This window comes from Hemicordylus capensis, chromosome 6 (assembly GCF_027244095.1).
Source record: "Hemicordylus capensis ecotype Gifberg chromosome 6, rHemCap1.1.pri, whole genome shotgun sequence".
Classification (NCBI taxonomy): Eukaryota; Metazoa; Chordata; class Lepidosauria; order Squamata; family Cordylidae; genus Hemicordylus; species Hemicordylus capensis.
In genome coordinates, this window is record NC_069662.1 from 94,042,082 (window position 1) to 94,057,681 (window position 15,600).

Below are 15,600 nucleotides of genomic sequence, written 5' to 3' on the forward strand. Positions count from 1 at the left end.
CTGGCCAACACAGCCTCCCTGCACACACGGTACAGTGAGGGGACCACCCTTCTACTGAAGGTGGTCCGTGAGGGGATTTTGTACTCTCAGGCGAGCAGCTGGAGCAGATGGTGGAAGCCGGCATTCTCCAAGATGTTAAAAGGCTGGTTGTCCAAAGCCATCATCTCCCCAATGACCCAGGTTATGAGATATGGTTTCGGGTGATCAGACCACTTCCCCAGATGCTGCACCCACCGCTCATTCAGCTTTTCCTGCCTAGGAGCAGGAGCCTCTGGCTGCTTGCTGCTAGTTGAGGCACTTGGCCTTGCGCCACTGTCAGCAAGGTCTCTACACCCAGGTGCTGCTGCCACAGGTGCAGCAACAGACCCGAGGTGCTGAAGTGCTTAGGGCACTTGCCTCTGCTGACAAGTGCCTTGCAGTGGGTGCAGGCAGCATGGCTGGGATCACCATGGCAAAGATTGAAGTGATCCCAGACTATACTCCTGGAATCTCCTGCGACACAGGGCCGCTTAGGTGCTGGCACTTTGTTTGGTTCCTTCTGGGGCACCTCACTGCCCTCAGAAATGGCCTGGGAAGTCCTAGGGACAGGAAACACAGGCACATCCTCCTGGGCCTCTTCAGACGCAACCTTGGGGCTCCCCCCCCCCCGGGACCAGTGAGGAGGACGGCAAGGTGGATCTGGCTGGACTGGCAGCCGTCTCCACCTGCACTGCCTCCACATCTGCTACATGAAGAACTTCTTCCCTGGCAGGGGAGGCCCTCCCCCCTAACTGCTGCCCGGCTGCAGGCGCTGGTGTAATAATAATAAAACTCAAAATGGAGACTGAAGGAGAAAGACTTTTAGTGATCACAAAATGGAGGTCCAAAACAACAAATTTTTCAGAGCCGAAACAGGGCAATTCATTTCAGCTCCAAAACTTTTGGACTTGGCCATCAGGCAATTTGTTTTGTCTACAAATCGTCCGAAATGGCCCATTTCAGGTACAAATTGTCTTGTACCCAAAATGTTTCGCACATCCCAAATTGGTATTCAACCCAGCAAGTTCAAATCTTTTTTTTAAAGCACTTACTGACATTATAGCAGCTCAGCCAATATCTGGTGAAGAAAGGCTCACAGATTGGCAACAGTTATATGTGGTATGTTCAGTCCCACCCATAGCTCTTCTATAATACATACTATTCTTCATTTAGGAAAACTTGTAATTTTAAGTTTTCAGTCTTTCCTTATGCTCATGTTAAGCTAAAACTATTAATCAACATACCGCTAAGGCATAATTTGATCTGGATTTTCCCCCTTTTTGTACAGGTTCAACGTAATCCGGATAAAACTACCACACTGAAACTAGCAGACTTTGGTCTTGCAAAGAGGGTGACAAAACCTATATTTACTGTGTGTGGAACGCCAACTTATGTTGCCCCTGAAATACTGGCTGAGAATGGTGAATATAAAATTTACCTCTTTTAATTTTCAGTCTGGAAACTTTCTGCATTGTCTAGTTATATTTGTTCAATATTTTCTTCTTGTTAAAAAGCTAATAAAACTCCCTTTTAGTTTCACCACTGCCACCCAGATGAGAATCTATATAGCACAGGTGGATTTAGATGCCTCCTTGTCTCAAGGAGGCAATTATTAGACCTCTTCTGAAGAAGCCTGCGTTGGATCCCCCAGAGTTAAGCAACTATAGGCCTGACTCCAACCTTCCATAGAATAAAAAGGTTTTTATTTCTGTGTTTTAACTTTTTTATGTTGTGAGCTGCCCAGAGATGGAAGTTTGGGGCAGCATACAAATTGGATAAATAAAATAATAAATAAATTTGTTAAAATATGTAAACTTATTCTAGGAATATCCCTAGCACTGTTCCCTCTAAGGTGTGTGCGCACTCACAAATTTTCTGATGTCTGCTCAGTTAATTTTAGATCCCGCTCAGGTTGAATTAGGAAGGCCCCATTCTGAATGCATGCGCGCACACAGTGCCTTGATATTGCCACCCAGAAAAAAACTGATTCTGCACAGAAATGAAAAAAATTAGGGTACCACCGATCCCTAGTTTCCTTTTACTTTGTATTTAAAACTTCTCTAGCCTTTTACTATTCAGAGATGATGGAAAGCTGAACTGATCACAAGAACCCATATTGTCCTGGGCTTGGAAGAAACAAGATGGCTGAAGAAGGGTGGGTGGGAAAGTGAGGCAAGATAGAGGAAAGTTAAGTTTCTCCCCAAAAGACAAAATAAGATTGTGCACAGTAGGGAAAATGGAGTCTCATAATGCAGGGGATATTAAGCCTGTATGCTCTGGAGGGAGACTAATTAGAGTCATTGCCTTTGTTTATAAAAATGTAAATAAGTATTTAATTAAAAAGATGAAATGTGAAGTCGAGTATGCTTCTTGTATTCTTCACCCTTTGTTAATTAAAGAAGCCAAAGGAATTGAGGGAGGGGACTGGAAGTGGGAATAGTACAAAAATATAATCCAATATGATAAACTGGGTGTTGCTCATTATATCATTGAGACTGCACCAGTATGAATTGTTTGTCTCAGGACTCATTACTCTAGACTAAATTTGCCTCTTTGATTGATTCTTCTTGATCTGAAATGTCTTAAGTGCCACCTAAAGCTCTCAGGGACAAATTTCAGCAAGCAAACAGGGCTTTTGCGGGGAGGGAACTCAGGGAGAGAAGCGACTTCCCCCTCTCCATGGGCTGGCTTTTGAGACAAGCCTGTAGAACAGCTACTTCAGTCACTCCTTGCAAGGGCGGAACTCTTGCTTTACCCTTGTAAAGGTGGGTAACATCTCAGGCTTTATGGTTTTTTGAAGGTGTGCTAGTTCAAAAGGTTTGAGAGAGACTCTCATAGAGTATAATTTCACGACCAATGAAAATGATATTGATGACAATTCTTCATTTGAAGCCAATATTGCGTTATTATTACTCTTAAAATAATAATAATAAAAAGGAGTTCCTTACAAAGTATTTGCATGCTTTTGTTGCCTCTAGGCTATGGACTAGAAGTGGACATGTGGGCTACTGGTGTAATACTCTATATTTTGCTTTGTGGCTTCCCGCCATTCCGAAGCCATGAACGAGATCAAGAGGAGCTGTTCCGAATAATACAGCTGGGGCATTATGAATTTCTTTCACCATACTGGGATAATATTTCAGCTGGTAAGTTTTCTAAATAATCAGCCTGAGGAGTTCATAGTCAGGGTTGTATATACTCCATGCTTTGCGGTTTTAGCAATGTGAAATTGGTTATTTTATATAAAATTCTGAGAATCTGATTTAATTCTTAAACACAAGTTTCAAGTTGAAAAATAGATTTGAAAATCAGTGGCCAGTGCCTGATAAAATTTCAGAAGTTGGAAGGAAGGAGCTGTACTGGTGATTGGAAGGAAACTTCAGTTTCTAGATCTTGCATACTTCCTTGACCATGAGTAGCAGCAGCAACAGAAAAACTTTTATGAAAGAAGCTATGCATGTTGCACATTTAAGGAATGCAGGTGTGCTGAATTCAGATGTGGTGCAGAATTCATCTTTTTGTGGTGCAAAGTATACATAACACTCTTTATATTTCACAACGTTTTCTTATGAAAATTCCTCCCTCCCATTTTTGTTTACCTTGAAAATCAGTTTTGCCAGATCATGTTCTAATTCTAAAAAGCAATTTGCAAACAGCATTTTAAAATTATTCATACAGCACTTCCTGTACACATTTATTCAGAAGTAAATACCATTAACATTGGTGGTGCTTACCCCCAGTAAGTGTATAGCATTGCAGTTTGAATACAGCTGCTGGCTGCCATCCTAAGTAATGATGCCTTTGAGCAACAGAGTTGTGCTAATAAAAAGTGGTTGTGGATTTGCATGGATTGTGGTATTCCATGATGTTGCAACTGCTTGTGGAAGGCCTTCTCCAGAACATGTATAGGGTTGCACTTTAAGGTTGTTTAACAAGTGTTGTGGAACATTCTTGAGTAACAATATTTGAAATAATCATTGTACAATTTTTCAACATCTTCTGCTAGTACAAGGACTAGTCTCTAACAGATATTCCTTTCTTTTTTCTTTTTGAAAAACAATCTTGTGCTACATCCTTAAAGTAGCACAACAGTATTATGCTAGCACAACACTAGTTAGGATCACAAGCTCCTTGCATAGCAGAAGTCGTCTGCACAGTGTCCTTGCGCAAACACAGTGCCTTCTTGAAATTTCCCCATTACTTTTAGATGTCAGCTACTCTGTTAACATTAGGATGGGGTACAAATATCTTCTGCAGTCTGCCTACAAGCCTCCCTTTGGGCATTGCCTTTTAAGCCACAGTGTCTGCTGAATATGTTGACTGGTTAAGTTCACCAGTAACTCACAATATTGCCATACATCGGACTCATTTTCATGACCATATTGGGGTGGGCTGGAGGGAAGGCACACCCTTTGTTCCAGCCAGAGCCTCGTTTGGACTCTGCAACTTGTGCGCCCAAACAAGCACCACAGCAGCATTCTCCATTGCTGACTTTGTGAGCTGGGGCCTCCACATATCCCACAATGCATTGCATGAGCAGCGGAGAGGTAGTGCCCAGTAGTGCAGTAGCTTAGCTTTGCTCTGCCTGCCTGCATGTTCCACAGAACTTCTGGTAAACATGGCAGCCGGCAGCCCAGGAACAGTTTAAATAGTACCGGTGTTGCAAATGACCAGACAAAAAGGTAGGGCAGCTTCTTTTTGTCCTACTTCATTTTTTAACCTAGGTGGCAGATCTGGGCTACCCAGGTTCTGAGCTGCTGGGGTCAAGAGGCCTCCCAGTTCCCCAGATGATCACGGATTCCTGGGTTAACCCTGTCCTATCTAGGCATCTGTGGTTGTGAGAACAGGCTTGCTGAATAGCAACTATTATCAATTTCTATGTTTCTCCAGTTTTAGAAGCTATTTAAAGCAAATTCATGTTAACCCCTACCTTTTGTGTTTGCCTTACATAGCCGCAAAGGACCTGATAAGCAGACTCCTTGTGGTGGATCCCCAAAAGCGTTACACTGCTCAGCAAGTGCTTCAACATCTGTGGATTCAGACAGCTGGGAAAAACAGCAGCAGAAACCTGCAGAGGGAGGTGACACTCAATCTTGAGCGGCACTTTCGGGGCCAGAGCAAGAAAGAAGCTGCCAACGAAGAATCATAAAGCCTGTGTCAGGCATACGTAATTGGAGTGGTGAGCCCACTGTGGAAACATCCCTACTGCATTTTATTCAGATATACAGTCTTTTCGTAAGGATCAAGCTCAGGGGAAATCCATTTAATTTTGGAACTGGGGGTGTACACTGCGCTGATCAGTTGACTCCCTCAGATGTTGCATGGCCACCTACTCTCCTGTTTTAAACTTCAACTTTTAACAAAAATGGATTTAAAGACATCAGCAACAATGCAATCTTGGGTGACCCCTGAGGTATGGGACAGCGGGGCAAGGCAATTGACTGAACTGGCATTCAGTTTACTGATTAGTATTTCTGTCATTGACTTTCTAACACCAGAAGAAGCTGGGCTCAGCATGCTGGTGAAATTTGCACTGTCTCCTATTTTTCCCAGTATGTCCGTACACACCCAAACACTGCTTTTAGTGTTAATCTAATTTTCTGAATGCTTGTACCTCTTTTAAGAAGTTAAGATATTACCTTATTTATTATTGAGACATTTATAATAGATCTTGAAATGTCTTGAAAAATTTAAACTCCAAAGGCCTTGGCCAACTGCTAGTGAAGTGGATAAGATTGATTCTATCTGTAGTCAGCTCAATATATTTTATATGTTTACATATTAGCCAGTATCCAAAGGACTGCTGTAGATGTGCCTGAGGACTCGAGTGTGGGAATACAGTACTCAGTGGGATTTTTGACTTAGAACAGCAAATTTCCATATCTACTTTTGAAAGCTGCCTTGCTTTCCAAAGTCAAGTCTTGTTGCATGGGAGGGGCGGGCTACTTTTTGAGCAACACAAAGCACCACCCCCAGGCATAAAAAAACTAGTTGTGTGTTCTTTGACTCCTGTCCTGAATATAGAATTCAACCTTGTTGTTAAATTTTTATTTGTAGTTGTAAAAGATTTGGTTTATTGATAAATGTATTGATAAGAAATGGATGTAAGGGACTCTCTGTATGTATGTACTTTGTATAGTGTATGTGGAGCTTTGTTTCAAGTGTATTTAGATGTATATATTCTAAGCATGCAATAGAACTATGAGGAAAAATAATAGGATTGTAATTTACTTTGTTAATAGGATGCAAGTTACCTTAACAACCTCAGTAATTTTTTTTTTTAAAAAAATATTTTTGTAGTATATATAGTGTAGAGTTGGACCACATAAAAGAAAAGTCCCTCTTCTTTTAGCCAGGAAGATGTGTTAGAAATAATTGTCCCAGATAATTACTCTGGGACTTGATGTACAATATTATGCAGTCAGAAACTGCTTCTGAATTCAGTTGGCCCCTGCAATTGGCAGGCTGAGAGATCTCCACTAGAGGGATCTACTCTGCCTGCTCCACATCTGGTCCGAACTCATAAAAGAAAAGTCCCTCTTCTTCTAGCCAGGAAGATGTGTTAGAAATAATTGTCCCAGATAATTAGTCTGGGACTTGATGTACAGGAGTGTAATATTTCGGTTGCTTCCAATATTATGCAGTCAGAAACTGCTTCTGAATTCAGTTGGCCCCTGCAATTGGCAGGCTGAGAGATCTCCACTAGAGGGATCTACTCTGCCTGCTCCACATCTGGTCCGAACTCTTGTCACTTGCCCTGGTCTAGATCCGAGTATGGCAGCCTAGCCTAGCACTGACAAGTTTGTGAGAAGCAAGTGGGGAATAGGTAGGCAGCAGATTAGTGAACTGAGGACAGAACTGATTATTTTTTAAAACCAATTTGCTTCTTACTATGAAGAAATCCTTAAAAAGAAAAAGATTCCTTGTTCCCAGAACAGACAATTCAGTTTCTGCAGCAACTATTTACTTTGGGAAACAGTTCTCCATGCATGTACATCTTTCTGGCCTTTGGAGCATAGAAGCAACTGAAATCTGTTCCACGGTATGCAAGTAATTTTACAGTTTGCTTTCCCCTAGCCTGGTGAGATGGGAAATTGCACTCTATTGGTAGATGGAGTTTAGGTACAAATCATTCATTAGGTATGAAATGTGGTTATTAGCTGCAAACTTGCCAGCCTAGTTTTCATGTCTTTACTTCTCATTCCATGTGTTTCACAGGGCTGGACCATAACACTGATAAGCAAAATGAAATTAAATAAAAACATCAGGAATATCTTTCTCATTGTTTATTAAACTATTGATATCCATCTTTCTCTCATAAAAGAAACTCAACATGGCTAAGAGAATCAAAAAGTCAAAATCAATACAAATCAACAAAAACTTTTAAAAAGCTTGAGTGTGAGAGAGAGGGAGGGAAGGGGAAGTGTCACTATGCTGTTAGGCACTACACCACAGACTTTGGAGCAAGTGGAGGTAAGGCAAGAGAAGGGGCAGGTTCAGATCCTCCAATCTACATGTTCCTTTGATTTGAAAAGTAAAACCTTACCCTTTGTGTTAGATATGAACATGAATAAACAAACATATCTGCCTTGTCACATCTAATTTGGCCCTCAACCTCAGTGTTCCAAAAATACAGATGATGGCTCATGTGGCCCACAAAGCTACAGCCAATGGCAAATAATTCATTCTTTTGCTCCTTTTCACTTGTGGCAAATTCCAGAAAGCTATGGTCATAGGACTCCATGCACACCCCTCCCAAATTCTGTATGAAATGTACAAATTAAATTGGATTATTTTCCTGTTTGAGCAGGCATAGTGAACATGATACTTCACCACTATGAGGTCTAAAAACTCATTAGCAAGAAATAAAAGATGTCTTCCAGGAATTCTGCACAATATATTTCATTTCTGCATTGATGGAAAGGCCTGAGGGGCAGGAAATTGTCAGAGAGAATTACTGACAATTCAGCTGTGGTGCAAGTGGACTATTAATATCTGAAGGAAAATTAGTATGACCCCATCTTCATAAAAACAAGAAGTTAAAGGAGGCAAGATTTTTACAACATTGGAACATTTCCTTGTGAATTCTATGGGGAATAAAGCTTTCAAATTAATATCAAAAGATCTGCCAATGTGCCCAGAAATGGAAATTTTGCCTTTAACATTAAGAGAAAGATTCAAAATTGCCTTACATTGCATCCATACTTAATTAAGGTATGCTGTGCCCAAGTTCAACCACTTATCAAAGCTCTCAGACCTGTGAATGATTCTCAAACCTATATTGATTTTTCCAAAATGCCACTTTGGATGACAAGCCCAAGGATGCAGGAGGCTTTGTGTAATAGCAGTTTTAAAAGGTTAAAGTTGGAAGAGATGAAAACGGATTCTCGACTTCACTGCTCCTGGCAGTCTGGAGTTCAGGCTGTGTTCTGTTGTCCTTCAAGAAGCAGCCTTTTGTGATTTGTCATGCTGAAGAGGAGAAGACTTTGCTTATAATCAATTATTAAAGAATGTTCTTTGTATCACCTGAGCCCAGAAAGGACCCTGTAATTCTTTCTGGCTACATAACTCCCAGCTTAGTGATGCACACAAAAGGCTAAGAAACCAGAGCTAAACCAAGCACCTTGCTTTCACCTTTCTCTTAATTCTTCCCACCCCACCCCCAGCTTGGTCTCTGTCAGATCTGGAGGCAATGCAGTCCTCACCAGTTTGTGAGGATAGTCAAGTTTAAGGAGGGTACCATGTAAAGGTTTCTGGTACCTATATTTGCAAATGGTGCTTCTCAAATCCTGTATGTTTATGGGTATAAGAATTAGGGGTGTGCACAAATCGATTTTTTTGATTTGATTTGTGTCCAAAACAAATCATCCCTGATTTGTTTTGTATCCAAATCTATCCCCTCCAAATCACCCCAGATTTGATTTGTATTTGTTTTGATTCAATTTGGATTTGGACCAATTCATATCACTTAAGGTCCTAGGGGCACCAAATTTGGGTGGTGAGTAGGTCCCCATGGGTGCCACCTACCACCCAAATTTCAAGGTAGTGAGACACTTGGTTGATTTTTAATGATTCCCCTCCCCCCCATTTTTACTGATTTTGAACATTTCTGCCATAGGAAACAATGGGGATTCGAAGTTGCCATATCCTAACCCTAAAACAGATCCCCAGCTTTCTTTCTTTCTTTCTTTCTTTCTTTCTTTCTTTCTTTCTTTCTTTCTTTCTTTCTTTTTCTTTCTTTCTTTTAAAATCTAAGCTCTAGCCCTTGTAGAAGTAGAGTTATGGAGCAAAATGTGCAGTCATTCTTTGGTGTCTAATAACTTTTCCTCATAATGAATCCCTATGAGGATTCACTGCACACCTTCATTTCTTCTGTTCAATTTGACTGTCACTGGACAGTGCCAAATGTCAACTACCATGTGGCAACTACATCCCCCCCCCGCAAGGCAGTGGAGTATTCATTTTAATTTTTAGCAATATTGAAATGTTTAGATTTTTTGGTGTCTAATAACTTTTCCTCATAATGAATCCCTATGCAAATTCATTATACACCTTATTTTCTTCTGTTCATTTTGACTATCTTTGGACTGTGCCAACTGTCAACTACCATGTGTCAACTACACCCCCACCTACACACACACACACGCACACGCACACACACACTGGGGTACTCAGGTTTTTTTCAAGGTATTTTTGAAGTGTTTAGATTATTTGGTGTCTTCATTACACACCTTCGTTTCTTCTGTTCATTTTGATCCCACTGCTTTGCAGGTGAGGGTGGGGAATTAGTGGCATCCCATGTTCCAACTATCCCACAAGCCACTGGATACCCAGTTTATATTTTAGGGGTTTTTTGAGGTGTTTAGACTATTTGGTGTGTAATGAATCCTCATAGGGATTCATCATGAGGAAAGGTTTTAAGACACCAAAGACCCTAAACACTTAAAAAATAATAATCCTAGAACATAAACTGAGTAGTACCCCACTGCCATGTGGGTGGGAGTGGAGTGCAGTTGGCACATAGCAATAGCAATAGCACTTACATTTATATACCGCTCTATAGCCGAAGCTCTCTAAGCGGTTTACAATGATTTAGCATATTGCCCCCAACATTCTGGGTACTCATTTTACCGACCTCGGAAGGATGGAAGGCTGAGTCAACCTTGAGCCCCTGGTCAGGATCGAACTTGTAACCTTCTGGTTACAGGGCGGCAGTTTTTTACCACTGCGCCACCAGGGGCTCACATGGCAGTTGACAGTTGGCACTATCGAAAAGACAGGCAAAATGAATAGAAGAAATGAAGGTGTGTAATGACTCCTCATAGGGATTCATTCAAGGAAAGTTATTATACACCAAATAATCCAAACACTTGAAAAATAGTGACCACACATTTTGCTCCATAACTCCACTTCTACAAGGACTAGAGCTTAGCTTTTTAAAAAATTGTAAGCAGGGAATCTGGGGAAATTAATAGGAGGGATCCAAATTGATTTGAATTGAATCAGGCACAATTCAATTTGGACCCGAATCTAGCCAATGGACCACAGGGATGATTTGTTTTGTCTCCAAATCACCTGAATCAGCTAGATTTGGGTACAAATCAATTTGTACCCAAATCAATTTGCACATCCCTAATAAGAATATCATACACATGTGAAGCTACTGCTGGTGTACTTTTAACAGCCTAGCATTTGTCTATATTTAAGTTAGCCTTCTTGTAATCTTGGCTTGTCTACAGCCCTGATTTAGTTGCTATGAGAGGAATGGTAATGTAGCATGCAATTTTCTGAGCATATGAATTTGGCTTATACTGTGTCAGACCATTCATTGTCCTCCTAGCTTTCTAGTCTGCCAGACTCTGGTTGGCAGCTGCTTACCAAGGTCTCACGAAAGGGTCTTTCCCAGCCCTACTGTCTGGAAATGCTGGGGATGGAAGTGAGGACTTTCTATGTGCAACACATGTAGAGCAGTGACCTCTTTGGATATTGGGAAAACATGTTCTGCTCCAGCTCCTGGCTTGTTCATTTTGGATTGACTTGGTCCTCAGTCTTGATTGCAGAGTGGATGGCTGCACAGTGTAGGAGATAATGCATATCCCAAGCTGGGATGAATCATTTAACATGAACAGCTTACGTATTACCATTCAGCTTTTTTGGAAAGTCTCACAGGAGCGTACAAATAATTATATAAGCTTGACCAAATAACAGTGCACTCCTGACTGGTGTCTTCCTCCACTGATTGAGCATACAGCTTTGAGATAAACATACATTGGGGTGATGGAGGAAGGGGATACCTTCCTAGCCAGCTGGGTCAACTGAATCTGTCCCAGCAATTAAGGGGTTGAGAGTTGCTGCAACCAGATGAATCATCTGTGTGAGAGAATTCTTTCACACCAGTACGGAATACAGAAAGCAAAAGTTTTCAAATAAAAATTCAAGGTTGATTTTGTTTTAATCTTTCAAACTATTCCTCTGATATACATTAGATAGATGACTTTATTGTTTTAACCTGGGTCATAACAAAGCAGCAATACAGAAAACTAAACATCAATTAAAACATCTTTAAAATGAATATCCACAATACAGACAAAGCAAGTTCTAAACCTTTATTCAAAAAACCTTTACTCAACCTTTAAACTCAATAGCAGCTACATGGACTTAAAAAAAAAAAAGAACTAATATTGGTGACAGCACAGGTAAAACCCGTTGTTATCAACAGATTTACCTTATTGTGAGAAATGAGTAAAAGATTAAAAGATGTGTAGTTCATTCAGACCAGCAGGCTCCAGTCCCCACCCCACCAGAAAAAAAAGAGAATAAACTTTTTTTAGATGACCTGCTGATTAAATTCCAGTTTCCCAATTCCACTTTGGACTACACCATGCTGGTACTCAAGGAGGAGCCGATATGGTGACAGAGGAACAGCTTGTTTTAGAGTAGGGTTGCTCAACTTTGGCCCTCCTTCAGATGTAGGCCTACAAGTCCCATAATCCCTTGCTATTGGTCACTGGCTGGGGATTATGGGAGTTGTAGTCCAAAAACAGCTGGGCGGGGGCTAAGTTGAGCAGGCCTGTTTAAGAGTCTCTGCTTCAGGCTGTTGTGTGTTTTCATTTGAAGTAATGCAATTTTCTAAAACATTGTATATCTATGTCGAAGATTCCTGGGAAATTCCATTGTATTTCTTCAACTTTGGGAAGTGTGGAAAGCAGACAGAAGATTCTTGACGAGATCTGGAGCTTGGAGGTGTGGTTTGTTTGGCAATCATAGGACAGTGAGAGTTCTATTATTTTCTGGTACCCCCTTATTCCATCTGATATGAGGAGCAAAAAATATAGCCGTTTCAGTCGCTCTGGGCCCCCCGACCCCCACGGTGAAATCTTCCAAGTAGTTAAGGATTCATGAATTTTATCCTTCCACCACCACCATGCTTCACACTGAGGATGAGAGTCTTACTTAGAAAAGTTGCCAAAATGTTTGTGTGTGTGTCCAAAAAGCTCAATTTTTGATTCTGGATGACCCATTCTGGATAATTCTGGGCAGCTGGGTGACCCACAAGGCTTCTGGAATAATGTTCTCTGAACAGATGAATCAAAATTTGAACTTTTTGGACACAATTACAAATGTTTTGTTTGGTGAAAAACAAACAAACACAGCCTTCCAAAGTTAGAACCTCATTCCCATTGTCAAGCATGGTGGTGCAGATGCAGAAGTCACCCCTGCTAACTGAGCAAAGAGGCACCTTTTTTAAAGTGGTGATTCTCTTTATTTAGCAGGAGGAGAGCAACTGGCCCTATCCAACCCCAGCTCAGCATTCCTCCAGTGGCTCTTGCTGGTGTCTACCTTTATGTTTCTTTTTAGATTGTGAGTCCTGTGGGGACAGGGTGCCATCTTATTCATTCATATCTATGTAAACCGCTTTGAGAACTTTGGTTGAAGAGTGGTATATAAATATTTGTTGTTGTAGTAGTAGAAGGCCCTAAGCTAGGTTCCAGGCATCTCCAGGAAGGGCTAGGAAAGACTCACACCTTGGACAGCCACTTCGAATTAGTGTAGACAGCACCGAGCTGGCCTGACTGATGGTCTGATTAAGATAGCTTCACATCGTCATGTGTGTTCACATGGTTTTCTGGGTGAGCTTGTAATTGGCTAAATTATGCCTCCAGATGTGTCCTCCAGATGGGTCCCCAGACCATTAGGAAAGGAATGGAGGGGTGCATGTTCAAAGCTGTAGAAGCAAAATCACTTGGAGATGAGAAGGCATTTTAGTCCCAGTTGACACATTTGCTGGGACTGGCATAGTCATTGTGTGGTGGAGGAAGGCATCTGTCCCCCTCCTTTCTACCATGCAGAAAACATCTTTGAACTGGGCACTCTGTGTGAGCATGTGATCAGACAGTCCATGGAATCTCCCTGTTTGCAGAGGAAGAATCGCCCCAGGTCCCTGCACAATCTGACATTTACATTCAGGGTGTGCAAGAATGGTTTGAAAATATATATTTTTATCAACAAATCAGCAGATATAACAGCATTGTATCCATCATTCGTCTATCATTTCCTACAATTTGCTTTAATTGCTTGTGTTCTTACTTTCATTTGTTTTCATTTCCCCATTTTATTTTCTTTGCAGGAACTTCCAAGGCACAGACACCTCCTGGCAACAGCTATTTTTAAAATTCATATTATTATTTACATTTACATATGCCTGAGATCCAGTATTGTTGTGGAGCAGCGTGGGTTAAAAAATGGCCATGAGCAGGAGATGGCTGCACTATGGAAATTCTGACCGTTCAAGTAAGAGTTAGATCTATATACGCATACACACTAAAATGAATGGGTTTCCCCTATATGGACCCCTGTTGGTTCCCATGTGTATTGCAGCCCATTCATTTTTGAACTAACTAAACACATTATGAATGGTTCCCATTCATATCCAGTTCCATTCTCTCAACTAACACAGGTTTAATTTACATGGAGCACCCAGTTCACACTAGATCAAATGTGAGGCCTGGCCTACACAGGCAGCAAATGGGGTGAAAACTAGCAACAGGAAGCAGATGTAGCTATTTCTTCCTGATTTAAAACACACACACACACACACACACACAACTTTAAGTGGTTTTTGCAAGGGGGAGGGGTTACTGGAAAATGGCATCACCCACCCAAAGCCTGAAGGGGTGCAGTTCAACCTACCACATCAGAATGCAACCATCTAATTCTGCTCCATGTGTAGACGAGACGAGTAAAGGAGAGGTGAGTGGCAAGCTCATTCCTCAACCAGCATGCGAGGACATTTTGATATCTCTTATGACCCACGGTCTATTTCAGTTGTGTATAAAAATACAAATGGGAAGAAGCATCTGAACAGAAGACAATAGGCAAATCAACAAGAAGGGAGCAGAGTCCAAATAATGCGTTCTGTGGCCTTTTCTTTCCCCCAAGATGGCATTAATTTTGCACATTAATCAGCATTGTAAACAGCCTAACAAATCTTCAGTGAGTGAGAGAAGATATACTTTTTTGTGCGTTTATAGCATTCCAGTTGCCATTTAGTTATTTCTATGTGGGCTTTGGGGGCAGAGTGGCTCTGCATAAGCACTCTAATAAGCCTAGCATCCTTCCTTGGGGATTTTCACTCCCTAAATGTGAGGCAGGAAAAAAAAAACCTCTTCTAGGAAATAAAACTGCCACAGCCCTACCATATAAATAATTGAATAAAGATTCAACCGAGCAATGATTCCATTGACATTTATTTTTAAGTGCCTGCAAAACTGTCACTTTTAATTCTCAAAGGACTGCTAGGCAAGACAAAAGGCAGCATCCTGTGATACTAAGAAATCCCTCAGGAATAGCAGTGGGGAGAACTTGTAACTGGCTCAACTCTGCCTCCAGAGACTTAGATGATATATCAAAAAGTAATGGGGGAGGCAGAATGACCAAAGCTGTAGAAACAAAATCACCAACATAAAGTTTCCTCAAACTTGGGTCCCCAGATTTTGTTGAACTACAATTCCCATCATACCCAGCCATAATGGCTTTTAGGGATTAGGGATGATGGGAGTTGTAGTCCAACAATATCTGAGGGCCTAAGTTTGAGAACCCCTGCAGGAGTACTGCAGTAGGAGGTGACAGAGAACGCTAGGTTCTAAACAACAGTAATTGGACAAACAGCAAGGGAAAGACCTAACCTTCCGGTTCTGCTCGCTGTTTCCCAGAAGTATCTGGAAATGGAATGCAGTAGGGATGTGCATAGAATGGGATTTGTGCTCCATTTGAAAACTCCTTTGAAAACTTGATTTGTATGATAACAAACCAGCCAAGAAACAAGGAGATCACAAGCCATTTGGAAGCCAGTGCCAAAACCAGTCAGCAAGGGAAAAAACAGCCCCCCAAAATGGTGCCTGGAACACTCAAAACATTCAGACTCAGAATGGGGTCATTCCATTCCAAGCTCGAAACAGGCCCTTCGTTTGAAGGGCATTCTGTTTTGAGTTTGAAACACTCGAAATAGTGCACTTTGACTTGGAACGTTCTGAGTTCAAAACGTTATACACATCACTAGAATGGTGAGATGATCCAACCAGG

At 41.3% G+C, this 15,600-nt stretch overlaps 1 protein-coding gene across 1 annotated transcript in view; it reads left to right on the top strand.

Annotated features, from left to right (window-relative positions):
• Nucleotides 1-7,295, top strand: part of DCLK3 (doublecortin like kinase 3) — a 45,503-nt gene extending 38,208 nt beyond the window's left edge. Inside the window, exons 3-5 of the mRNA XM_053265776.1 lie at nt 1,307-1,439; nt 2,997-3,164; nt 4,971-7,295. Of these exons, the coding sequence (XP_053121751.1) occupies nt 1,307-1,439; nt 2,997-3,164; nt 4,971-5,167 (498 nt within the window). The 3' untranslated portion in view covers nt 5,168-7,295. The remainder of the gene's footprint in view (nt 1-1,306; nt 1,440-2,996; nt 3,165-4,970) is intronic.
• The last annotated feature ends 8,305 nt before the right edge of the window (nt 7,296-15,600 follow it).